Below are 26,350 nucleotides of genomic sequence, written 5' to 3'. Positions count from 1 at the left end.
AGTATTGTTTTGAAGAGAGAGTCTGCTTGCAGTGTGGAAACTGAATTAGAAGAGAGCCAGCATGGATGTGAGTGAGCTGATGAGAAGGCTATGGCAGTGGTCCAGGCAGGGGTTTTTGGAAGCTTGGACTTAAGTGACGTTGGAAGAAATGGAGCAAAGTGGATGGCCTGATTCCACAGATGTTTAGGAGGGCATATGGGAAGACTTGATATGGTGTTTGCTCTGGCAGGTGAGGGGAGGCGCTGCCCAGGGTGGTCTTTTGGATTCTAGTTTGCGTATTTTGGTGGAAGGTTGACTTTCACCCAGACAGGGAAAACAGAAGGGGTCATATGTGGTGGAGGGAGAGGATTATGAATCTGCTATGGGATTTGTTAAGTCCAGGAGAAGGCAGGAAGTTGTAGAACTCAAGAGAGGTGTGGGCTGGATCCCTAAATGCATCAACTGGTGGATGCCTGGAGCTTTAGGAGGGAGGGGAGCACGTTCAGGTTTCCAGTTACTTTCCATACTTTCTAATCTTATGCTGGCTGACCTTCTTGTCCTAGGGAAGAAGGGGCTCTTGAGAAGGACTTCGGATGAAGTGGTAGGGTCTTTCCAGCAGAGTCCTTGCCTCGCTGTGTGGGAGCAGCTGGGCATGAGGAATCTTTGGGGACCCTCTGTGGACTGGACTCTTCCTCTCTCCACTTCCATTCTTTTCCCCAGAAGGCTTAGCACTTGCCGTCTGAACCAGCTGGGAGGAGTTTGGAGGCTGGCTCCACAGATTAGTTCATTTGTCTGGATATTATCTGTGGATAATTGGGAATTGGTTTGAACATCAGTAACAGTAAACTAATCATGACTCTCTCAAGCTGCTTGTTTTCTTCCTTTGGAGATTTGTAGATTTCCTCCTAGGTTGTCTGTCTCTGTCTCTTGTCTCCCTTTCTCTGAGCTGTGGCCATGTCAGCTAAGGGTTGAAGGTAAATTTGAGAGTGAGGGGAGGGATCCAGAGAAAGAAACAGACTAGGACCAGGCGAGTGGGCCACATGCTGCCTGCGGGTTGGGCTCTTTATCTGTCAGCTTGTCACTAGCTTATTTTCAAAAACCCGACTTTCTTTTCTGCTGGGGATTGGTATCCTGAGCGACAGGTAGTAATAGGAACCAGTGTTCATGGTTTATGGCTTCCTTGGCTCCAGATAGATGCTGAGTGTAGGCAACTGGGGCCCCCTTGTGGCTGGATCTGGTTCTTCACTTTTGGTCTGCTTGCTGGTCAACGTGGAGGGTGGCGGTGGGCAGAGATGGCAAAAGGAAAGTTTGGCTCACTTAACACCTTTTGTGGACTTTGCTATTGCTGTGGGTTTCGTGATGGTCCCCTGCCGCTGCTACTCAGCTGCTTGGGCCCTCTGAAGCCAAATTCAGCCTTCTTGAGGTATTGTGACTGTGAACCTGAACCTGGAAGCCCTCTCTCCATGTTCTCTAGCAAATTTGGGCTTCCTGGGCTACTTCTTACAAGGAACCCACCACAGACCTCTCTGCAGTATGGAAACGGGTGAGAAGTGCCAGAAGTAGTTGTTTGTATGGGTCGCCTTTGGTTTTTTGATGTCCATTGGGTGGCACTGCAATCTTACTTTTGTTTTTATTTTTCTTTGCAGCCAAGCTCTGCTCCAGGAAGTGAAAATGTGGTGCCTCGAGAGCCGCTGGTAAGAAGCCACGATATATAGTATGAGTCTCTATTAATTAAAATACGTAGTATGATTCTCTGTTAATTAAAACACTGAGTTTAAAGAAGCCTGATGACCCTATAGTCATGCGTCAGTAGTGCCCTTGAATATAGGAGTGGAGGTGTTCTGTGGAGACCCAGCCCGTCAGCGACCTCTCACTTCTGACTGCTTTTCAGGCATGCAGAGGTTAGCGAGATTCCCTCTTAGTAAAGCCTGGTCTTTTCTGGAATGAGGAGTACCCACCCCTGGTCTGGTGATGCACCGTTTTATTTCTTGTTAATCAGTGGGACGCCCAAAACCTATGGTGGCTGAGCTGAAGCGAGGTTGCTGGACCTGACCAAGGAGCTGAGCTGCTTGATTGTCTGAAATAGCCATTCTGTTCCTCAGAGTGAGGGCACTTCAAGTGGCCTTTGAAGAACAGAAAAGAGAAAGAGACTTCTGTTTCTGCCTGGCCTGTAATTAGATTTGTGATGCTCACTACCAACATTCTCTGCTAACACAGTTGATAGGGAAGAGGCCTACTAAGTGCTGAAGCTAATTCTTTTTACACAGTGCGTTTGCCTTGGTGGTCTTGGCCTTAGTGCCTGCCCCATTTTCTGTTTTGCATTTCAAGGCCTACTGCAAATCCTCTTGGCTGAATATTAAGCCCTTTTCTGTACTAGAAATTCCCTGGCAGTCCAGTGGTTAAGACTCTGCACTCTCATTGCTGGAGCCTGGGTTCAATCCCTGATTGGGGAACTAAGATTCCACAGACTGTGCGTCATAGCCAAAAAAAAAAAAAAAAGACTTGATCTCCAGAGAAGTTTTACAGAGGGGCCAGCTTTATGTTTAACTTCGCAGAGCTTTTTCTTTCGCTGAATAGTGATAGCAAACTTAGGGATATACCACCAAGCTTTTGTTGTAGCAGGGCCTGTAGTTTTACCTGTTTTCCTTCCTTCTCCTTCTGGAGGTATGGGAGGAGGTGACGTGAGGCCCTTACTGGCATGAACAAGTCTGAATCCCAGCCTGTGCTAAGACTTTCCAAGGCAGGAGGTGAGTTGGATCTGGCTGAGCTGGAGGAAGGCCCGGGTGGCACCAGCCCTGCGGGACTGGTGGAGAGAGCCACTCTTGTCCTGCATGTCACCTGCTCTTCCCAAGGGCGGCTCACTTCCCGCCACTCCCCTCGTGGCTTCATTTCCCTCTTTTGGTATTGCGTGGGCTCTTCCTTGTGGTCTTGGTGGTGTGAAAGCCAGAGGAGGTTTTGCTTGGCCAGTCCCATAGGTTGGGAGCTTGTTTCCCGTGGGGCCTGCCTCAGTGCCCCTCAGACTGAAGTTGTAGTTGACGTTGGACTAAAGTTCAAATTGAACACTCTAGTCCTCTTCAGTCCTTTATTCCTCAGTCTCTTTTCACATTTTTATCTACTCATTTAACTACTGATCACCAGAAGAGCGGCTGGACCATCTTTTGGGCGTTCTTTCTAGCATGGAGCCCTGAGCAGTCGGTGGCATCGCTGACTATCGGGTGCTTGGAGCCCCATGGCCCTTCTGCTCTGCTAATGTTTCTGTGCACTGCTCGTTTCCTGCTGCATTCGGCATCTGCACGTTGGTTGCTTGTATTTTTATTTCTTTCTTTTCTGGGAGGCCCTGAGCAGTCTTCAAACCCTAGTAGCCAGCGATCGTCCAGAGTTCAGACTCATTTTCTCCAGGCCAACTCCACAATTACCTTATATTTAATTAATATTTTTTCCCCTCTTTACATACTTGCTGCATAATTGCTCAGAGGAAAGAAAACACATAGCAGCAATTTATATATATATAAAAAAACAATAATTAAAAAAAAAACCCGAAATAAACTCCCATCTCATTTGGGTTGATCCTATGAGTTGGGTAATTAGGGCCCTATTAAAAGGTAGACCCTTCCTCCTTCCCTTCTTTTTTTATTAATTTTTTTATATTAAACTCCCACAGTCTCTCAGTCATGCCCTTATTGCTTTTGGCCAACCATTTGCAGCAGCCTGATTAAATGAGGGCACCAGCCGAGTTGTATGCTCTTGTGTGAGCTACTTTTGCCTCTTGGGAGAGGCAGCAGGAGGGTACCAGGCAGAGAGGCTGCTGAGGGCCAGCGGTGGCTTGTGTGGCTGGTCAGGGGGATAGGACGAGCCGCTGCGAACTGGCAGCAGGCTAGAGAGAGTCACAAGGTGCCAGAGAGGTGATGGGGCACCCACCCACAGAAAGCCCCCTAACACTCAGCCCAAGGGCCTATCTATACCCTCACTCCCACCCCCAGGGAGGTTCCTCAGGCTGTATGTGTTAGCTGTCTCCTGGGTGCTCAGGAGGAGCAGACAATTGAAGAATAAAGCTAAGCCTTCTCCCTAAGTAATTTATATATCTTATTTGGGGAAGAAAATGCATTTGTTACATGCAAGACAATTAGCAAATGGCACAAGGTTGTATATAATTTTAGCAAACAGTACAAAATTGTATATAATTTGGTGCAGAATTGCCTGGCTGGGAGTATAAGAGAGCCTTCATTATTCAGAGAAGGAAGAGTTCTTTGGTGGGTGAGGGGTTCCTTAGGGATGGTTTTTGTGAAACTCGAGGCCAGGGCTGGAGGAATAGGATAGTCCAGTGTTGGAGGGAACACTGTGCTCAGTTATTTCTGGTTTTGTTTTTAACCAAGTGGAGTGCATATTTTCCACAAAATTCCTAAATGGAAGATGCCTGTTCTCTATACTAATAAGGCTAAGCTTGGGATGCTGCAGGCAAATAATCTTGTTCTTTGTCTTCAGAACTAGATGAGCACTTTGGGGTAATTTTCCCCTTTATTAAAAGAGAGGCTGTACTGAGGAGTCAGCATAGTGCAGGTGACATTGTTAGGTGGACGCATGGAGGTGTCTGCACTACTGCTTTGCTCTGTTTCTAGGAAAGGAGGACCTGGTTTTCATTTCTGTCCTCTCTGGACCCTAAAAGCTGGTTTGTGATTTTGAGTTGATAAGTAGGCTCATTCGCGTCTGACTCTTTTGAGATCCTACAGACTGTAGCCCGCCAGGCTCCTCTGTGCATGGGATTTCCTAGGCAAGGATACTGGAGTGGGTTGACATTTCCTCCTTCATGGGATCTTCCTGACCCATGGGGTCTTCCTGACCCAGGGATTGAACCTGAGTCTCCTGCGTTTCCTGCATCAGCAAGCGGATTCTTTACCGCTGCACCACCTTGTGGCCTCTAATTGGCACACTGGTGTGTGTAGCCATCCCCTCGTCTTGATTCTGGCCGCGTAGTGACACTGCACGTTACCTTCTCTTGCCCCTGCGGACCTCCTTCCCTCGCTAAAGAACCAACCCAGCAACTCTGGCCGTATTAGTGGGGTAATTGCTCTGTAATGTCATGATGTCCTTGGGGTGGTGATTGGTGAACAGACTCCCCTTGATAAATTCTGTGAACTCCCCACTGAAATTCTCTGATTGTTAATGACAGAACTCTTTGCCAGAGTTAAAATGGCTGATTACTTTTTCTTTACACTTTGTTCACTGAGCTTTGCCTCCCAGGACAAGCTCCAGAGTACTGACCTCTAGCTTCCCCCAGACCTGCTCAAAACCTGTAAATTTCCTATAGACCTGGCTTTTCTCATCACCTATGTGGGCACATGCTCAAGCCGTCGCAGAGGCTCTGGGCTGGTCCCCGCACTGCTCTGCCAGGATCAAGTGCTCCTGCCTAGTTGATAAACCTTTAAGAATGGCTGGACGATTGTCTGCTTTGATACAGAAGTAATCTTCTTAGAGTCCTTCCAGTCATACAGGTTGAGGGTATTTGAAGCAGCTGTAAATACGGTTTCGTTTACGGTCTGCTCACTTTTTTCAGGACGAGTTCCTCAGTGTTCAGCAGTACAGTTGCTTATGTACTTTATATAATGCTTATGGATCTGGGCTAAACTAGGATTTCAGCATTTTGCTCTTTGAAACCAGCTTATTTCTAATGAGTGAGTCTTCTGCTATCTTCTCTTCCTCTGACCTGTAGGTATAGGTTTTGTTTTTGTTTCTGTCCTTTTTCTGCATCCCTCTACCAAAATAACCTCAAACAACAGCTAATGTTCCTTTATAAATGATGATGGCAATTCTACTTTATTACCTTCCCTGTTGCTGCTGCTATGTCGCTTCAGTCCTGTTCGACTCTGTGTGACCCTGTAGACGGCAGCCTACCAGGCTCCTCCGTCCATGGGATTTTCCAGGCAAGAGTACTGGAATGGGGTTCCATTGCCTTCTCCTATCACCTTCCCTAGGATTAATGTTTTTTGGTATGCTGAATTCTCTCCCCCCTTTTTTTTTCTTTTACCTTACATCCCCATGACTTAATTATTCTATAACTGGAATTTTGCTCCTTTTGATCGTTTTCTCCCATTCCCCCCACCCTCCTCTGAGTTCTATTTTTTAATTTTAATTTTTTAGGCTCCACATATCTGAAGTACAGAAGTATCGTGTCTCCTCAGGTTTCTCCCGGAGGCTAAGACAGAGCCTTGCCTGGGGTGAAGGGGTTGGGTGGGTGGTTCGTGTGTTTGATCTCCACCCTTCTTGGGGAGCTCTTCTACCTCATACCTGGACACCTAAGATTTTCTCTTTGGTTTTTAAGTCAGTTAACCAGAGGCTGGCAATCAAAAGGCTTTTAAGGGACTTCCCTGGTGGTACAGTAGTTAAGACTCTGTGCTTCTAATACAGAGGGTGGGGGTGAGGGGGGAAAGGATTTGATCCCTTGTTGGGGAACTAAGATCCCACACACCATGTGATGTGGCCAAAAAGTAAAATCTAAAAAATCTTGGTGAATTCAGGGAGCTCCTCTTTAGGAGAAGAGCTGTGGCCGGTCGCCTGTCTCCTGGAAACCTCTCACAGGCACCTCTGGCACAGTCTCCCCCGCATTTGTGTCTTTTGTGGTTCCAACACTTAGCTAAACTTGTCGGCGGGCTCACGGTCGGTAGGTGATTCTCATGTTTTTCCCCACCAAAACATTTCTGAAAGATGACATTCACATGCCCAGTGCATTTCTTTGTGTATACTCATGTGAAATAATGTGTGTATGTGTGTATGTATGTATAGAACATACAATACACATATATTTATTTTATAAAGTTCAAAGCACTTGGCAGAATAAAATTGATTTTAACATTGTATTCATGAAAGAATTTTATAAGCATGGAGCAGTGATACTAGCCACTTAGATTTTAGAAAATTGTCATTCTTCCAGGAAAAACAAATAAATATGGCAAATCTAAAGTATTAAGCATTACTATCTAAAGAGTCTGTAATGGTTCATTCTGTGAGTGTGACAGAGTTAGGTTTGCTCAACTGAGCTGTGATTTCCATCTGTTTCCCACTCAGGGTCTAGTTGGAGGCAGGTGACTGGGGATGATGTTGTAGCTGCTGCTGCTGCTAAGTTGCTTCAGTCGTGTCCGACTCTGTGCAACCCCATAGATGGCAGCCCACCAGGCTCCCCCGTCACTGGGATTCTCCAGGCAAGAGTACTGGAGTGGGTTGCCATCGCCTTCTCCGATGATGTTGTAGGGATAACCCTAAACCTGCTCTATTTATTTATTTGTAAAAAGTGAGCCATCTGCCTGTTTTGGTGCTTACTGTACGAAAGGCACAAGGCACCCCTCACAGCTGCTGTAAGAAACTTGGAACCTAAATTAAATGTAAACACCCAGAGGGTGGTGCTTGTGGTACACCCCCAGCGTGTCGAGTGTCCTGACTCTAGATGTGGGGCCAGAGGTCCAGGCACTGCAGATTGGAGGAAATATTGGCTTTCCTCCTCCCCTAATCCCCCAAAACATTGCTCTTTAATACTGACACCCCTTGTCAGGAGGGAGCCTGAGATTCCTGCCTGTCCTGTGGATTGGGGGAGGAAACTGGTGAGAATTAAATGCTGAAATGGTTGAACCTGAGAAAAGCCTCATTCTGTCTCTGGTGGCTTCTCTCTAATCTCTAGGCTACTTACTGATTTTGAAATTACTGCCTCTTCCTGCTTCGTCCTTCCTATTACAGACCTAGGAGGTTTATTGAATAGACCAGGCGGTGCCCTTTAAGTTGTTTCCTCCTCCAGGTAAATGAAGAGGTGTTTTTTTTTTTTTTTTTCTGTTTTAAGGTATCCTTTTGCAAATAATTATTAGATGAATCAAAACTCTTAGGAGTAATAATTAGAGAAATGGAATTTGAAATTGGTGTTCAGCTTTGTTTATATTTTGGGTTCCTGCTTTCGTGGTAATACTTTATATTTGCTGTAGTTCCGGTAATCAGAGGCCCAACTTTTGGATAACTGAGCAGTGTCCTCCTTCTGGAGATGTGGGAACTGGCAAGCTGAGTGTACAAGTGCCTTCTTTCAGAGGCACAGTGATCGGGGAATTGGGCTTTTAATCTTGTCACCGGCTTCATTCTTTGAAAAAGTGAAAGCCGCTCAGTTGTGTCTGACTCTTTGTGACCCCCTCTTTGTGACCCCGTGTACTCTAGCCCGCCAGGCTCTTCTGTCCATGGAATTCTCCAGGCCAGAATACTGGAGTGGGTAGCTATTCCCTTCTCCAGGGGATCTTCCCAACCCAGGTATCGAACCCAGGTCTCCCGCATGGCAGCCGGATTCTTCACCATCTGAGCCACCAGGGAAACCTCCCTTTCCTCTTGGAAACATGGTCTCAGAAGTTCCTACCTAGGCGTTGCTGGGCATGGGGTATCTAGAGCTCTTATTTGGGCAGAGTGACCTTCTGAAAATGTTTTTTTGTTTAAAATAAGTCAGTATCTTATTTAATTAGTTTTGGCTGCACCGGGTTTTTCTTGCTGCCCACAGGCTTTCTCTAGTTGCAGCGAGCGGTGGCTACTCTGCTGTGATGCATGGGCTTCTCATTGCGGTGGCTTCTCTCGTTGTGGCTTAAGGGCTGGACTCAGTAACTCTGGCTCATGGGCTTAGTTGCCCTGCGGCCGGCATGTAAGATCTTATTTCCCACACCAGGTATCAAACCTGTGTCCACTGTATTGGCAGGCAGATTCTTAACCACTGGACCACCAGGGAAGTCCTTTAAAATCAGTCATTATCTTATGTGAAAGAATCTTCATGCAAAAGCTGCTTTTACAGGGTGACCTAAAGGGGGTTATTCTTATGACAAATTCAGCAAATCCCCCACAAACCTCCAGTTTGTGAAGCACTGGATGTCATGCTTTGGGCAGCCATGTGCCCTGCGCTCTCCAGGATAATTTCAATTTAAAATACTTTAGCCCCTTGTCAAACCATGCAGACCAATTTGGGTTTGAAGAATCCACTGTCGTAGTTAACCCCACTCTGCGCTGAGAAGCCGCGGGAAGATAAAGTGGTGCTTGGTCTGAGAAGGACGCGCTCATGGCCCTCCCTCCTTCCCTCCCAGCTCTCCTTTCTTTTATGGTTTGTAGTTATAACCAAGATTTATGCCTGTTGCTCCACAAATCTTCTCCCTGCCATTATGAGTTTGTCTGCGCAGTCTAGAGATGGGCTGACACTGAGTGATGCTCAAGGTAAATCTGCGAGGGGCGCTCCTTGACTCCGGGTCAGCCAGGAGCCGACTCCTGGCCCCTGTGGACGGGAAGAAGATGTGCTGCCACCTTTGTGACCTCTTGCCTTGGTGACCTTGGTGGCACCGCTCTCCTGCTTATGTTCAGAGAGTCTGTGGGGTGGCACCAAGAGGCCTTTCTCTGTGTCTGCTCTGGTCCAGTCGGGCCACAGCAGCGCATCTCCAGGGGCAGGGCTGCCGTTTCCAGCTTGGAGGGGAGGAGCTGCTGATGGAATCCAGCACAGAGGTTAACGATTGTACATGTGTGAGTACCCAGTCACTAAGTCATGTCTGACTCTTTGTGACCCCGTGGACTGTAGCCCTCTAGACTTCCCTGTCCATGGGATTTTCTAGACAAGAATACTGTAGTGGGTTGCCATTTCCACCTCCATAGGATCTTCCCGACCCAGGGGTTGAACCCGCCTTTCCCACACTTGTAGATGGATTCTTTACCACTGGGCCACCTGGAAGCCCTGGTCATACATAGACACGGTTTAGCTTTTCCACAGTTTGCTGAAAATGGGTTTACTAGACGTCTTTTCCCCCCTTTCCTCATACTTTGTATTTGCTGTATCCTTTTGTGTGTACCTTTGACTCATTTCAAATCTCTTGTGAAATGAAGTGGCGGCACCAGGAAGTACATACTTTAAGAAAAGTGTCAAGCTTGCATCAGACACTGACTAGCTGTCATGGCGCGGGGAAGCTGTGCACCAGGCCTGGGCCCTCCGGCCTGTCCCTGCCTTGTCACACCCACACCACACGCCTTCTGCAGACCAGGAGGGGGTCAGCTTGTCTTCAGCCTGTATGCCAGTTGATTTGTTAGCGAATTAGGCCATTTTATTAAATATCCTGTAAACAGGTGAAGTGTAATGTGAACAGAGGGATCAACAAATATGGTGTGTTTTGTAAATACAGATGGAAAAAGAGGATTCTGTGAAAACTAAGCCGAATGTTTTGTTAAATGCAAATTCCTAAAAAGGTTGCTGTCTTTTTAGATGTGAGTGGGGAAGATACTAAAAATCTTGAAGCATTCTGTACTTAAGTTTGCTTTGCTAATGTCTTTTAAAGGCTTGCTTTGCTTTAGAAATTGTGAAGGGTGTATTACGGGTGAAGTTTATGCAAGAAAGACGTCTGGGAACTTCAGTCTGTGGGCCCACACTCAAAGAAAAGCTCTTGGCTTCACATCAAAAGATTAGCAAATGACTGCGTTTGTTTATAGGTTTTAAGTTCATGTGAAATGTTGAAGGTATGTAGATAGACTCCATTTTTAATGATTCTCTGCTTTAACCGATTTTTCGATTAACTAACCTATTACTAGCTCTGATCACCGAGGCCGGAAGGACTTCTGCTCTGTGATGTGCTGGCCTCTGTGCTGGTTTCTTTGTTTTCATTATCTTGTTTCATCCTAACAATTGGTGAAGATCCCTCTTCCTCGGGGTACAGTGAGGAAAACAAGCCCAGGTTCCCATAGCTAGTCAGCAACAGGATTGTGGTGTAAACCCCAAGATCTTGAGCAGGCTGGGGTAGCAGGCGGGCAGCGTGCCCACCTCGCGGGGCACAGAGGTGTGGGAGACTTTGGCTTTAGGCTTTTTTAGACTTTATTTTTATTTTAGGCTTTGGCTTGTTCAGGTGCTGCCTGGTGAGTCTGTGCTTCTCTGAAGCCGCTGCCTTCATGCACTGTCGCTGGTTGGAGTCTTTTGTGCGCATCTTAGCTGTTGAAAAGGCACCTATTAATTTATCACAGGTGATGTGGGCCTCCTTGTGCTTGGAGGAGGCGTCTGCACCCATGTACCTCACTAATGACGGGTTACGGGATGGAGGCGAGATAATAGGATCTTTTCATCTCGTCTGTCGAGCACGGTGCTGTGTCCCTGGTAGCTCCTAGGGGGCAGCAGCTGCTTGTTGTTCCCTCTCCTGCTGGCAGAGGGAAGGGTCCACAACTGAGTGCTTTGCTTTCCACGCCACAGAAGTCAAGAAACTGCAGACTTTGGGATCTTCCTCTCTGGCTTTCCCTGCCCCTCAGGTAAATCCTTTATCTGTGTCTCCATCAACAGTCACAAGTCCTTCACTGTCCGTTAAGGCAGCAAAGGCCACTTGCTTTGCAGATAAGAGACTAGAGTTGTCTTCAAGAGAGTGAAATCTCTTTGTCACATCTTACTTGTTGCCATTGATAACCCGCTCCAGTACTGTTGGTGTTCTGAAAGTTTCCCCCGTGAACACGGGTCTTTATTCTGTTGGGAACACTGCTCTCATGTGGTTGATTATCTGTTCTGCCTGTCAGCACGTCCCTTCACTTCCCCCAACCCCCCATCCCCACCCCAAGCCAGGCTGACAGAGGTTTCTCTTCGTTCTCAATGACTCATAAGCACATTAAAGAGGAATCTTCAGATTTGTCAGTCCTTTTAGACTTTGGGGCCCACGAGCCATATGGCCAACTTGTGCCTTGTTGAAGTGAGAGACTGACTCCCCCATGCAGAAGCCCCAACTCTCAGATCTTCTTCCAGTTGTGTGGCTGAAGCAAGTGACGGAAGGGGAAGGTTAGGTTGCAGGCAGGACCTGATGGTTACAGTACACACGGAGAAGCAAATTGGCTGCGCCGGTTCAGCCCTGTGAGGTTTATTTAGGATTAGCTAAGAATCTCAGTCCTGACTCCACTGTGGGAGGAGCCGGTGACCACCGCTCCTGGGCTCTGCCTTTTTGCGGACTTTCATCCGAGGAATCCCAGGACCCTGGTGCGCTGGGGACCGATGGGAGCTTCCTTGCTGGCTATGAGTGGCTTTCCTCAGAGACACAGCAGGCCTCCTCACCTCACCTCTCCAGCTCACTCTGTTGTTTCTCTGAAAAATGGCAGTTAATAGAATCTGCTAATGAGCAGGAGAAGTAACTAGAAGTAGTGGCAGACCATCCAACAGTGGAGTGGTTTATAATTTCTGTTTATCAAATGATCGTTATTGTCATCATTGTTATTTCTGTTGGATTTTTGAGGAATTCAGCCTGGTCTCCAGAGCCTCATCTATAAGACACTTTATTTCTTCCTTTCTCATGTCTAGAAATAACTTTATTCCAGTGAAATCCAGGTCTGTGGTTCCCCCCACCCAGCCCCTCCCAGCTGTATTTCTCCTTGGCCTTTCCGCTCAGCTTCCATTACTCAGCGGGCTCAGGCAGGTGGGGTATCCCCTGCTGGCCAGACTGGCAGAGCTAATACCGGCTGGAGGCACGCTGTAGTGTTTGTTTTCGCAGTTCCTGGATTTGGTTTAATGTACAATTGATTTTTTTAATGTATTTAATCATTTTTTTCTTACCTCATAAGGATTAACCTGCACAAACCTCATTTTATCCTAAGTGTGGCTTTGGGAGGAAGGGAGAAGAAAATTGAGTTTCTCCAGCTTATTTTATTCTTTCACTTTTTATTTTCTGAATGGCTTTTCCTGCCGAAGCAGCTCAGTAAAATACAATGTATTTTAGTGGCCATTACTTACTTGTTACTAACTGGTCTCTCCTGCTTCCCTTTGTCTGTGAACTAAATACAGGGGCCTAACGATAATTGGTAGCTCCATCACAGGCTCACCAATTATAGATCAACAGGGAGAGCAGCCCAGGGATGGCTTGTGGTTGGCACTGGCTGCCCACCTAGCACTCCTGAGTTCTCGTTCTGCGTCTGTCCCGAGTCGGGCTCGACTTGGATGGGTCCTCTCCTGATTTCTTACCTTGGCTTTCCTAATTTCATCACACAGTCTCCCCAGTTTACACATTTCAACCTCATCTCATCCCTGCGTGTGGTTTTCACGTCCATGTTGTTCTTTCTTAGCTCCTGCCCCTTTGTCTCATCTATAAAGTGTCGCTGTGGAGAGACTCCGTTTCTGTTTTCTGTGTGTTTCCCTGATGTCTGGGATGGTTAGGTGGTAAGCTGCAGATAAAAGATTATCTCAAAACCAGTGGTTTTCTGTACAGTTTCATCTGCTGAGTCCAAGTGAAGGCACGTCTTCACTTGGGGGCCCAGTTTGGCCCTCTTTGAGCATTTATCTGGTTTGTATTCCAGCTTATCCACTTGGCTCTGGCACAGGATGGGGAAAAGTTGAGTCTCACTGTTAGGCTGCCAAGCTCTTGTGTCAGGCTGCTTGGTGCTGAAGTAGCAGAGGAGCCCCTGTGATGCATGGCCATATTTCCAAGCAGAAGACAGTTTTTGTTTGTTTGTTTCCTGGAGGCTTGGCACCTAGCCCCCTTGCTGAACCCTGCCTGTCTGGGGTGGCCGTATATCCTTACCCCTCAGCTCCTGGCAGAAGTAGGCACTGCACACACGTTTGTGGAGCGTGTGTGGGTGTGTCCTCACTTACGTAGGTGGTGGTGATGAGCCATGGGGCTGAGGTGCACTGCTGCTGCCTGCCGGGACTCGGGGGTGCAGCGTAGCCACCCGCGAGCACACACAGATGTTTAGTGTACCCCCACCACGCAGGCAACATAAAGCGGGCATGTTATGAAAGGGATCGTCAGAGGAAGCATTATAGCTGAGACCTTTATAGCCTTTCCATTATTATGGTTTAAATCTTGACAGTCTTTATTCGCAGTGACACGGGGACCAGCAGAGACAGTGCTCACTGCCCCCTCCCCGATGCTCTCCCCACATCCTGCTCTGAAGCAGTGATAGGCATCATTGAGTGTGCAGGCAGCAGGGCTGCTTTGTAGTTTGTCTAGAAACAGCTCCTTTTGACTCAGAAGTTGGAAACCAGATGACTCACCATTCTGTTTGTTTTATTGCAACTGTCGTTTCATAAAATGCCCTGAAACCTTTAAATGCCAAAGTCAGGTTTTTGTCTTCCTTCTCTGTTTTGTTACCTCTCCTGTTATCTCTGATCTTTTCTTTCATGTCTCTCTCTTCTGCTTCCCTTTCATGATTATTTTCCCTTTCATTTCTCTCTCCCTCTTTCTCTCTGGAACCATCGCCCCGCCCCCGGCTCCGCCGCCTTTGTAGTTGAAGTGGTCTCTGTTAACATCATGACTTCTCTTCAGGTTTACTGCTGTGGATTTAGAGTCTCCACCCCCCCCCCCCCCCCACCAGTTTGTGTGTGTGGTTTAGAAATGGAAACATACATTGAAGTTTATAAAGCACTCACTGGCTTCAGCTCTAGAAGCTAAGTGCCACGTCAAATCATAACAGTAGCTCACTTTTTGTGATACTGCCTTTTGCAAACTTGTGGGTCTCCCCCACAGAGCCATTTCCTCCCTTGAGTGGGTACCAGGCTCACAGTGTGACTGAGATCTCCAGGCTTTCCTAGGACAGCCGGTAGGGTTCCTACGTTGATTGCAGGGAGAGGGGCCTTGATCTTATTAACCGTTTTCTCTCCAGAGATGGTATTTATCTGGAATTCCTGAAGTAGAGAGCACCTGCTCATTCTCATGGCTGAGGTGGGGTGTCAGGATCTAAATTTTTAAGGACTTGAGCTCTCCAACCAGGACTTGTTGGATCTTTCTCCCAGCAGTTTCTGACATTGTGGCACTCGATTGAGTCACCTGATGGATGACAGGAGCATCCCTGGGTGTTCAACACCTGGCCAGGGAAACAGGGACCCTCCATGGATCTACCCAAAGGAGGGCAGACAGATTGTGGAATTTTAATGAAGGGGGGTGGGTCCCTGATGTTCATCTGCTTTGGAGCATAACTGAACCCCAGCATTTACTTCAGGAATGTTTGTGGGAATCCTGCACTGGTGTCAGTAGTTATATTCCACATTTATCAAACTCATAAATCCTACCGAACTAATTTTAAAAGTTTAATCCACATTGTGAGTGGATTCTTTACCAATTGAGCTATCAGGGAAGCCCAATTTTAAAAGTAGCTAATTATAATGAAAAAGAACAACAACTTCAAATGCACAGGAACCTCTCTTAAATGTTCCTTGTTTTTCTTTCTTCTTCTTCTTTTTTTAATGCCTTTGGTCTGTTTTGGCCTTCAAAGTGAGCCGTCCTCTGAATTATGTTGTGAGAAAACCCCTTTCCTACATATCTCCAAGGAAGGAGACTATTTTCCATGCTGTGAATGGGGGAAGATATGGTATTGTTACAGTATTTAACAGATTGACGGCTGTGAGCTTCAAGCATGAGTTCTGTCTGTCTGCTGGGCAGCACTCAACATAGAATGCTGTGTTTTAACCCACTTGGCTCAATGTCTGTTTCTGACACAACCACTTTTCATGCTGCTGGAAAACAGAAAACCACAGGCTGTTAACTCAATACTCTTCCCTTGTGGGGCTAGGGTGGGAGCAGGGCGGGGGCACAAGGGGGTTCAAATCAAGTTACTCCCCACTGGAGAGACACATTCCCTCCTTCCAGCTGACAGTTTGGACAAGGATTCTAGAGTTCCTGGCCACTTGAATTAAACCTCAGTGAGGGGTGCCCTGTGGCCCGCTTATGACCTGGGCATTTACTCCTTGGACCGGGAGCAGCCTGCCAAGTGTCTTTTGCAGGCTCCCTCTGGATTCCCTACCTATGGATGTCTTCTCCCTTCCCGGGCAGAGCCCTTTTGAGAGGAGCAGAAGGAGCATTTAGTGCTTGTGGCCTGCTCATTCCTTGGCTTCTCTGCTGAGCTATCCAGCAGGGGTGCCAATTCTTCCATTTAGCTGACTATTATATAGCCCTTAAAAGGGAAGGGTTTATTTTAGCTGGCTGCTATATTGATTGCTATAGGGACGTTTCTATTTTCACTGGCTGCTATATTGACTGGGAAAAGGAAAGGGGCCGTATTGCCGGGAGCTGTCATATTGACTGTTACAGAAAAGATCTGTATTTAAGCAGTACCAGTGCACTGGGATCTCCCAGGCAGGATATTAATGCTAATTCATCCGCTCACCCCCTGCTGTGAGTGTTATTTGTTTAAATCTGTAGATTCCCACAGTGCGTTTATATCCTCACTAGAGTGAGCTTCGCTCCCTGTAATTATTTAACATTATATGCTGATATAAATTGTAACAGTTAAAGAATGGTAATGAGTAGCCAAAAAAGAGAAGAAGAAGAAGAAAGAAAAGAAACAGAAAAAAAAAAGAAAAAAGAAAATATAGTAAAAACCTATATAATGTGTACATGTAATTTATGTTGTGTGTATGTGTGTTCGTATGACATTCGAATGGCAGAGTCAGATTCTAAGGCAGCAGTGAGGTGCGTCTGCCACCCTTTCTCCCATTCCAGGTTGATTTGTTCAATGTTGCTGCATCCCCGTGTTGTGCCTCTGTGTGTCCATACACATGTGTACACGTGCTCACGGCACCCACCAGGAAGAGACTGTACTGACCTGTGCTCATACCATCTACGTGTGTTCCGTGCAGCAGCAAGAAATTTCTGCATTAGCGCCTCAGCTTTCTGATGAGTAGCTGATGTTTCCTTGAGCTTCTGTGTCGGCTCAGGAGCTCCAGGCTCGAGACCCCGTACCCTGGGGAGCGCTCAGTTGGGATTGAACTCATAGGCCATTGGGTGTCACTGTCGCTCTATTGTCTGTTGTCGAAAGAGGGCTGTTACGCTGGGGAAACTGGATTTCAAAAGAAAGTTGTTTTTCTGCCCAAGTGGAGGGTTATTGGTTTGTTTGAGATGTTTTGCATTTTGAGACCCACACCTCCCCTCTCTTGCCTCTTTAAAAGCAGCTGTTTTGTTGGCTGTTTCCACCATGGTAAGCTGGGCATTTTGATTTTGTTTTTGAAAATTGTGTGCTGTGTTTGAATATCACCTGGAGCACCCCAGAGGAGGACTTCATGAGCAGAAAAGTTCCACGTTTAAAAGAAACTAAGAGGCAGCTCCACAGCGTTCTGGAAACCCACTTAATGAGGAGCGAGGCCCTGGGCAAGGAGGACGGCAAGTCTCCTTGCCCATCCTAAATGTGCCCTGCACCTTCAGCTTCCCGGTGGCCTGTGCTGGCTGCGTGGAGGTGGGAAGATGATGGTGAGTGAGGCGGTGGTGAGGCGCAGGCGCATCTTCCAGCCGGCTGCTCCCGCAGCGTGGAGCTGTGCCAGGCTTCACCACAATTCATACTGTGTCAGTTTAATAAATGCACTACTTAAATTATGAAATTACAAAAGAAAAAAGAGAATGCACTTATTCAGACTCTTAATACATTAAAAATAAGGCATTAAAACTCTGACTTTTTTTTTTCTTCCAGAATCAATAATGAACAGGAAGGGTTGTAGACATTAACAGTCATGGACATTCAAACTCTTATACATAAATTATCTTAGAAAAATGCACATAAGACTTGAATAATGTAAATACATTAATGCATTTAATAATTTAAACATTAAAGCGCAAGCAGGAATTTGAGGCAGAGGCTGTTCTGAGGTAAGGGATTGGTCCTGGAGCGAGTGTGTCCTAGGATCGATGGGTGATTTCCCCTTGAGACACCCTGGAAAGAGAGTGCCTGGCTGGCTGGTGTGAGCTCCCGTGCCAAGAATCCCTGGACATTCCTGAACTCTGCTACCTGCCAGCCCCTTATTTTTGCATATTCTGGCCTTCGTCCTCGATTTGGTGTTCTCTCTAATCCTGTACTTCTAATTGTTTATTAGAAAATTAAATGCTTCCACTTCAAAGAACAGTGAACTCTGAGAAGGTCTTGGTTGGAAAACCAAACTAAATTAAAAAAATCCTTCACCAGCAGGCTCTGGTTGCCTGTGATTCCGAAACACTGAAGTGGTTGGCTCCTCACAGCCAGTTGTACTCTCAGCCTGGAGCTCCTCTCCAACACCGAGGGCCCTGGATCCAGGCTGCGAAGTGATCAGAGACAGACCTAGTGGGAAAGCAGAGATTATGGAGTGTGTTAGCCTGTGGGTGCCAGGCATCACTGTGGCAGGTTGCCATGCCAGGAAGCAAGACAGGTGCCATGGAGTCAGACTCCGAGGGCAGGGGTCAGCCTTGCTTTAATCTGAGGGTTTAACCATGGGATGGACTGATGTTACTGTTTTTTCCCCCCTTGCTTACAAAATCATGTTTGCAATGGCAGAAAGTGACTGGAACATTAGAGCCCTCTTTTCTGGCAGAATGCAGAAATGGTTGAATTTCATTTTTGATACCTACACTGTAACATGCTCTGGCAAGAACGAAGCGGCTAGGACAGCATGACTAGGTTTCATTGATCAGCCCCAGTGCTGTTCTCCAGTAGTTGAGCCCAGATCGTGTGTGAGAAACTGGGAAAACCTCAGACCCTATGTTCAGTTCAGTCACTTAGTCGTGTCCGACCCCATGAATCACAGCACACCAGGCCTCCTTGTCCATCACCAACTCCTGGAGTTCACTCAAACTCACATCCATCGAGTCGGTGATGCCATCCAGCCATCTCATCTGTCGTCCCCTTCTCCTCCTGCCCCCAATCCCTCCCGGCATCAGAGTCTTTTCCAATGAGTCAACTGTTCTCATGACGTGGCCAAAGTATTGGAGTTTCAGCTTCAGCATCAGTCCTTCCAAAGAACACCCCGGACTGATCTCCTTTAGAATGGACTGGCTGGATCTCCTTGCAGTCCAAGGGGCTCTCAAGAGTCTTCTCCAACACCACAGTTCAAAAGCATCAATTCTTCGGCATTCAGCTTTCTTCACAGTCCAACTCTCACATCCATACATGACTACTGGAAAAACCATAGCCTTGACTAGACGGACCTTTGTTGGCAAAGTAATGTCTCTTCTTTTGAATATGCCATTTAGGTTGGTCATAACTTTCCTTCCAAGGAGTAAGCGTCTTTTAATTTCATGGCTGCAGTCACCATCTGCAGTGATTTTGGAGCCCCCCAAAATAAAGTCTCACACTGTTTCCCCATCTATTTGCCATGAAGTGATGGGACCAGATGCCATGATCTTCGTTTTCTGAATGTTGAGCTTTAAGCCAACTTTTTCACTCTCCTCTTTCACTTTCATCAAGAGGCTTTTTAGTTCCTCTTCACTTTCTGCCATAAGGGTGGTGTCATCTGCATATCTGAGGTGATTGATCTTTCTCCCGGCAATCTCGATTCCAGCTTGTGCTTCTTCCAGCCCAGCGTTTCTCATGATGTACTCTGCATAGAAGTTAAATAAGCAGGGTGACAGTATACAGCCTCGACGTACTCCTTTTCCTATTTGGAACCAGTCTGTTGTTCCATGTCCAGTTCTAACTGTTGCTTCTTGACTTGCATATAGGTTTCTCAAGAGGAAGGTCAGGTGGTCATGTATTCCTATCTCTTTCAGAATTTTCCACAGTTTATTGTGATCCACACAGTCAAAGGCTTTGGCATAGTCAATAAAGTAGAAATAGATGTTTTTCTGGAACTCTCTTGCTTTTTCCATGACCCAGCAGGTACATGGTCCAAGAACTTTTAGTCTACCAGTAGGAGTTGCGTTAAGTGTGTGCACACTCAGTTGTGTCCAACTTCTTGCGACCCTATGGACTGTAGCCTGCCAGGCTCCTTTGTCCATTAAATTTTCCAGGCAAGAATACTGGAGTAGGTTGCCATTTCCTCCTTCAGGGGATTTTCCTGACCCAGGGATTGAACCCAAGTCTCTTGCTTCTCCTGCCTTGACAGGCCGATTCTTTACCACTGCACCACCGCTGCCACTTTTAGGAGAGAGATGTTTGTTTGGTCAGTAAAGCAAATGTTGCCCCTCTGGGTTTGTTGGGGGCCCAAGGGACCCTTGAGGAAAGGCTGTCAGATGGTGGAGACTGAACCAAGCCTGTTTTTATTACTGCCAAATGCATTGGCATCTTCTCAGATCTGGATCTCGAATCTCCTAGCTGTAGCTTTACGTGGGGTTGCCTTGATTTGGCTGAGGCCTGGTCCTTTCTGGTATCTGTGGCTGTGTTTGCTACCATTTCCCATCTTTGTTGCAGCCAAGGGCCGCCTGCTTTCCAGCGGACATGATTATGAGCCAGCTTTTAGCCACTTTCAGGAGAGCAGCTCTAGACTGTCCTGGCACATGCAGCAGGTACAGTGTGGGGCTGTGCAACCCAGAGCAGCCAGAAGGAGAGCCAGTTCTTTAAACACCACTTGTCCGGTATTGACTTAGAGAGGAGTAGTGTCCAGGATCTGTGAGGACCGCCTGGGAACTTGAGGTCGGTACATTGTCCTTGGAATGTGTTCAAATTCTTCTCCAGACCTTGTGCACGGTATCTTCAACGTTACGCCCCTTCTCCACCTGTTTAGCTTTAAAGAGGCGTGGCTTTTCTTACCAGTCTTATTTCAGCTTTGGGATGCATGTCAGTTCCAGGCCTGTTGTGTTGTGTTCTTTTCTGGAGTTTTCCAAGCCCAGTCTGTTCCCTCTGTTGCTTGTCCAGCCTTGAACAATGGCAGCTGGTTGCACCCCATGCTCTTCATCCCAGCAGAGGGAAGAGGGTGAAACCAGGGGTGCAGTCTAGCTAGGAAAATCTCATTCTCTTTGGATTTTGTTGGTCACACCCAGGAAAGCTTCCTTCTCTTCCCTTACATTCCATGAGATGTTTTATGGCCTTAACTGCAGAATAGTCTGGTGCCAGACTGGGATCGTCCATGGAGGCAGGACGCAGGGGTTGGTGGGGGCAACTTCATGCTCCCGTTGGGGTGCAGGGTGCTGGTGGCCATCACGCAGAGAGAGCAGAGAGCGCCAATCAGGGGTCAGGTCACCCCTGTGATATATCCCTTATGCAGATTTCCTTTTGAAGAGAGAGGAGTCAGGTTCATTAATTAAAGGAGCCTGGCTTGAGCGCCCTGTAATTATAGGTGCTAGAAATCTGAATTTTAAGAGGTCTGTGCAGCTGCATTTTGAAAAATGTAGGGAGGCACCGAGAAGTACAGGCTGTGGGCAAGAATGTGGCTGAACCAGATTTGGGAGGTTCGGGTTTTGGCAGAATTCCCCTTCAAATTCGTATTTATTCTTCCTATCTTTCTTTTTTTTTCAATGGGAAGCTGAAGCTCTGATTTTTTTTTTTTTTTTTAAATGAAGGTTATACCCTGTGACAGAGAGGCCGGTATTATCAGAGCATGGAAGGCAGAAAGGAGTTGCTGTAAACTAGAAGGTGCTTTGTTTTGAAGGAAGCAGGGAATATCTTTGGGCTCTAGGGATGCCGTCTTTGAAAAAGTTATTTCTTCTTGAAGTGAGTGAGGGGAACAAGGAGCAGGTTAATTTGGATGCAGTCTAAGGAGATAAGTCTTGGGCGTGTACGGGACTCCAGAATCTTTGCACCCATTTCTCTTCCCCAGAACGGTATCTCCTGTCATAAATCAGCTTTGGTAATGAACCCAGAGGTACAAACAGAAAATGGTAGACCTTTATGGGAAGTCCTGACCAGTCCCTTCTGTTTCTCATTTCCTCAGTTGTCAGTATCTTGATCATTTGCTTTGGGTGCTTTCTGTCTCTGCCTTTTCTTTTTTCTTTTCCTATTTGATTTATAAGGTCTCTTTTTACTTCTTGTCGAAAGCCTTTATTTCGGTCTGTGACTATTTGCATCTTTGTTAATTAACCATGGCTCATTCGGGATGTGAACGGAAGCTTTCCAGGTGACTCAGTGGTAAAGAATCCGCGTGCAGTACAGGACACAGGTTCACTCCCTGGGTCGGGAAGATCCCTTGGAGGAAGAATGGCAACCCACTGCAGTATTCTTGCCTGGAGAATCCCACGGACAGAGGAGCCTGGTGGGCTACAGTCCATGGTGGTTGCAAAGAGTCGGTCGTGATGGAAGTGACTGAGGACACAGACAGACGTGCACTTGGGATGCGGCTGGGAGTGGAGAGAGTTAAGCTGAGTGGGGGTCCCCTCTTTGCCTCCCCCGGGGAAGGAAGGAAGGGACACGTGGTGAGTAGGGGCTCGCTAGAGACGTGTGTGTCCAAACACTTGATCGGAAGCAAACCTGCAGCTGCCACCAGCCTCCTTTTGCCCTATTGGCTTTGTCTCCTTGGAGGGTATTGCAAGCGTCCTCCCCATTTCACAGCTTGAGCCCTCTGCCCCTCCTCAGGGGTTTTCGAGGGGCTGAAAAAAACTGCTTAGTACGATATATATATTTAAAAGATACTCCTCTGTAGTCTTTTCTTCCATTCTTGCATGTGTGTATGTTGGGAAATCTACTGCTTGTGAACCCATAAACTGTGGAGTAGAACAGAAGTCTCAAAGACTGTCACTTGGTGCATTTACAATATGCAAATTGCAGTTCCAATTAGATTGAAACCTCTATTTAGCAGAGTGGTTTTGTGAAATAAATAACTTTTGAAGAAGGCCTACTATATATAATAAATACATATTTTTTCCTTCAGTTGCCGGCACGGAGCTTCCTGCCTGCCTTCCACACGTCGGCCTGAAACGCTGATTCAGAGGCAGGCGGCATCCGTGGGCCCTCCCAGAAGAAGAGTCTCTCCTTCGCTTTCCTGGCACTGGGATTTCATCCTTGATTTACAGTGTGCAGCTTGTTAGCGCCAGCGGACGGGAGCTAGTGTGAAGGTCACTGTGTCCGTTCTGTCCTTTCAGAGAGAGTGAGGGGGTGTGTTTCTCCCTGTGCGCTTGAGGTGGTGGTGGTGGGCTTCACGGCCCCCTCTTCTGTCCGAATTGAGTGATTCAAAACCCTGGCCTCTTGTCTTTTTCACCCTCTGTTCCGCCCATCATTCAACAGGGGATTTTGAACACCTGATTCAGAATTTCAGGACGAGTACTGCACCATCCAGCAGAGCGCCTCCTCCGCCGCCCCCCGCCCCCCCCCTCCCGCCAGCAACACCCCCTCTCACGGTCCTCCGGTTCTCAGTCCAGCCGTGACAAACTGACAGATAATTAACAGATTGGGTCCTCCTATCAGGCGAGTCTGAAGCTGGAAGCAGCTCTTGCTTTATACGCAGGTCCTTCAGCAGCTCTGTGTCTGTGGGTGGTGGTGCTCTGAGCCGTCCTGGCAGAGAGGGCAGTGAGTGCTATGGGAAAAGCAGACAGAATGCTCTTTGGGAGAGTGAGTGCTTGAAAGGGAGCGAGGGGCAGGCAGGTGCCCAGCTTGAAAGCACCTGGTGAAAATACCTGAGCTTGCAGGGTTGCGGTTCTGCATACCACCGCCGGTCTCAGGGAGCAGCAAGCTGGGTTATAATAGGATGCCTGATTACAAAGAACATTTTGAAGGCCACTTAGTCCCAGGTCAGCCTGTGCATTAAGTGCGCTAATCTTTTGCCGTAGCTCTGGACTGGAATCGCAAATTTTGAGCTACGAAGTCTGTAGTGTTTCAGCTCTAGCTTTAAATATTTCTATACTGATGCTGCCCTGTGTGGATTTTTCTCAGCTATCCAACTTTTCTTTCTCCAGTGGAAAGAGAAAATTCATCATGAGAATATTCTTGTCTACCTACCAGTGACTTTGAAAACTGCTTTTCTGTTTGTTGTATGTGGTCTTCATGATTTGAAATATTAATGTGTAGATAAATATAGCAACATGGAGGGGCTACACATAGGCTTGGGTCCTAGGGCCTGGCACATTGGAACAGAAAGAAATACCTAATTGCATCAGAACCACTCTTAAGTTCATGTATGTGGAGCCCATCAAGCTGAAAGCATGCAGACAGCATCTGCTGTTATCAAATCACTCGTGAGTCCAGCTAATTAAAATAGAGCTTCATTTTTCTGAACCATTGTTTGGCAGGAATTCGAAACGGGTCTAACCCAATTTCTGTGTGTTTATGAGCCTTTATTATATCAGAGGTACTTTTCTGTAAATGTACAGGGCAGCGTTAAATGAATTGATCCACGCAGTATCACTGTAGACGCACTGTGGACTTGCTAATGATTTCCCTTCCAGCTTTCTGGTTTCCAGACATACTCCTTAAAGCTTTATGTTCTGTTTTTCTATCCTCTGCTCTTTGTCCTCTGATTTTTTTTTTTAAAGTCAAAAAAATTTAACGTTTTTTTCTTTGAAAACAGAAAACACTTTTTATTTGTTCCCTAATGAAGTTTTCTTTTCTGTTTCTCTCTGTTTCTTCCTCTCACTGTTCTTGCTTCTTTTTTAGGATTTGCCTTTCTTTATTTCTTGCTGCTTTCTGTTCCCTTCTTGCCCCTTATTTTTCTCTCTTCTTATCTCTCCTTCCTTTTACATTTTCCTAACTGCCTCTCCTCTGACCTTCTTTTTTCTCCTTTCGCTCTTCGTTCTACCTTCTCCAGTTTTGCCAGTAAAAGGTTCTTATACCTTTGTCTCTACATGCAAATACAGATTAGGGCAGAAAGCGGCTGCCTATGGAGGTGAAGACATCTGGCCTTTGGGAGATGATGTTAGCCTGTTTTGCCTCTCTGAATTTGCTTGCATCCTTTATTTTATGTTTTTAAAAGATTTTTTTCAAACCACATCTACTCCACTTTATAGTCTAATAATCTTACTTTGAAGATCAAAAGTCTTACATAAATGCTAACTAATTATTCCTTGTAACACTTTGGTGAGTCCCTAAGCAGTTACAGTTCCATTTTACAGATGAGGAAGGAGAAACAGGAAAGGTAAGTAACTCTGAAAGTTACTGAAGAAGTTAGTGACCGAGTTAGAAGTAAGGCCAGGTCGCCTTTGGCTTTAATTCTTGATTACCATCTCCTCGGAGTTTCCGTTTCCCCCATGAGGATCGTGTATCTTTAAGACGAGGGTGCGAGAACACGGTGCCTTTGCTCCCTTTGCTTCATGTGCGTTTAGCCTTCTGAAGTTGCATTTGAAGTCTGTAGATGTTAAATGAATTCCTAGGTAATTCCTGGGAAAGAAAGATGGCAAACCACTTACGGGCTAGTAAAAAACCCCGTCCATTACAGTCTCGAAGCAGAGTGCTCACTTTCTGTTTCCAGCAGCTTCCAGTAAGTGGGCCCACGTCATAGGCACTGGCCCTGGCGAGCATAGCATTGTAGGAAGCACTGCCATATTTGATTGAATTTAGCCATCCTGGAATGACGTCTGTATGAAGTCGTCTCTTGCATTACTGTGGCCTTTATTATTGTTAATGCATTCTGACATTACAGGTGTAGCCTTGGCTCTCCCAGAAAGGGCAAGGCTGCTCTTACCGGGCTTAAGAGCAGAATTCGTGAACCTGTTATATAGTGAAACGGGTGTTCACATTTAGTTAATAAGCAGAGTAAGGGAAATGCTTTTATAGAAAAGATAGCCAAGAGACAGAGGCCTCTTCTCCTTCCTCATCCAGCATTGTCTCAAGAAGTAGATCAGTTAGTATTATTCTCCATCAGAAAACTAGGGTCAGTGGATAGAAGGTTCAGGAAAGTAGATTTCAGCTCAGTTTCAAGAAGGACTCCTGAAAAGGAATTGACAGTCTTTTTAAGAGAGTGAGTTCTTTGTTCATTATAAGCATTCTAGTGGAGGCTTGCTAGTCATTTGTGAAGGTTGTTGAAGAGGGAAGTCCTAGGTCATGTATGGGACCAGATGGCTGTCCTTGTCCAAGATTGTAACTGCAAAAACATCTTTGCTTGCTGTTCTTGGTTTTTTAATTGCCTAGTATTCTGTGTAGACTCAGTGAAGGTTAGTAACTTGTTGTTCAGTCTCTGAGTTGTGTCCGACTCTTTGCGACCTCACGGACTGCAGCACGCCAGGCTGCCCTGACCTTCACCATCTCCTAGAGCTTGCTCGAGCTCATGTCCATGAGTCGATGATGCCATCCAGCCATCTCATCCTCTGTCGTCCCCTTCTGCTCCTGCCTCTGTCTTTCCCAGCATCCGGGTCTTTACCAATGAGTCGGATCTTTGCATCGGGTTGCCAGAGTGTTGGAGCTTCAGCTTGTTTAATCTTTGGCTTCCTGTTTCTTACTCTGAACTTGGATAAAAACTGTTTTTTGTTCAGTTCAGGAAACTACCCTCTCTGCCACCCTCCTGGAATAAGTCATTCTGGGTAGCCACACTGTTTAGATGCTCATTGAGAGCCATATGAAAACAAAACATGTAAAACTTTTAACTGGGAATTAAATAAAACGGGTTATACGCTTTCTCTCGCTTTATAAGGTAGAGTATCTAAGACTATAATTTAATCCTGATGACTCAGTATCGTCGTTTTAGATGTAAATGTTTATATTGTATTTTAAGTGTAGCTGTTTTCCAAACCTGTTGAAGTACAGATCTGTTGTGTATTCGCTTCTCCTCTGAATGACTCCACCTATGCCAAATGACCCCGGAATGATAACTTTTTGAGTTTTCTGTTTGCTTTTTATAGACGAGTTTTTC

The 26,350-nt window shown here is 46.5% G+C and overlaps 1 protein-coding gene across 1 annotated transcript in view; it reads left to right on the top strand.

The window, feature by feature from the left end:
- The window catches only part of PEX14 (peroxisomal biogenesis factor 14), a 141,741-nt gene that overhangs the window by 12,440 nt on the left and 102,951 nt on the right, over window positions 1–26,350 (top strand). Inside the window, exon 2 of the mRNA XM_069544753.1 lies at window positions 1,626–1,673. Within this exon, the coding sequence (XP_069400854.1) occupies window positions 1,626–1,673 (48 nt within the window). The remainder of the gene's footprint in view (window positions 1–1,625; window positions 1,674–26,350) is intronic.

This window comes from Ovis canadensis, chromosome 12 (genome assembly GCF_042477335.2).
Source record: "Ovis canadensis isolate MfBH-ARS-UI-01 breed Bighorn chromosome 12, ARS-UI_OviCan_v2, whole genome shotgun sequence".
NCBI lineage: Eukaryota > Metazoa > Chordata > Mammalia > Artiodactyla > Bovidae > Ovis > Ovis canadensis.
The sequence above is the reverse complement of the archived record's forward strand: the minus strand, read 5'-3'. Positions and strand labels throughout refer to the sequence as shown.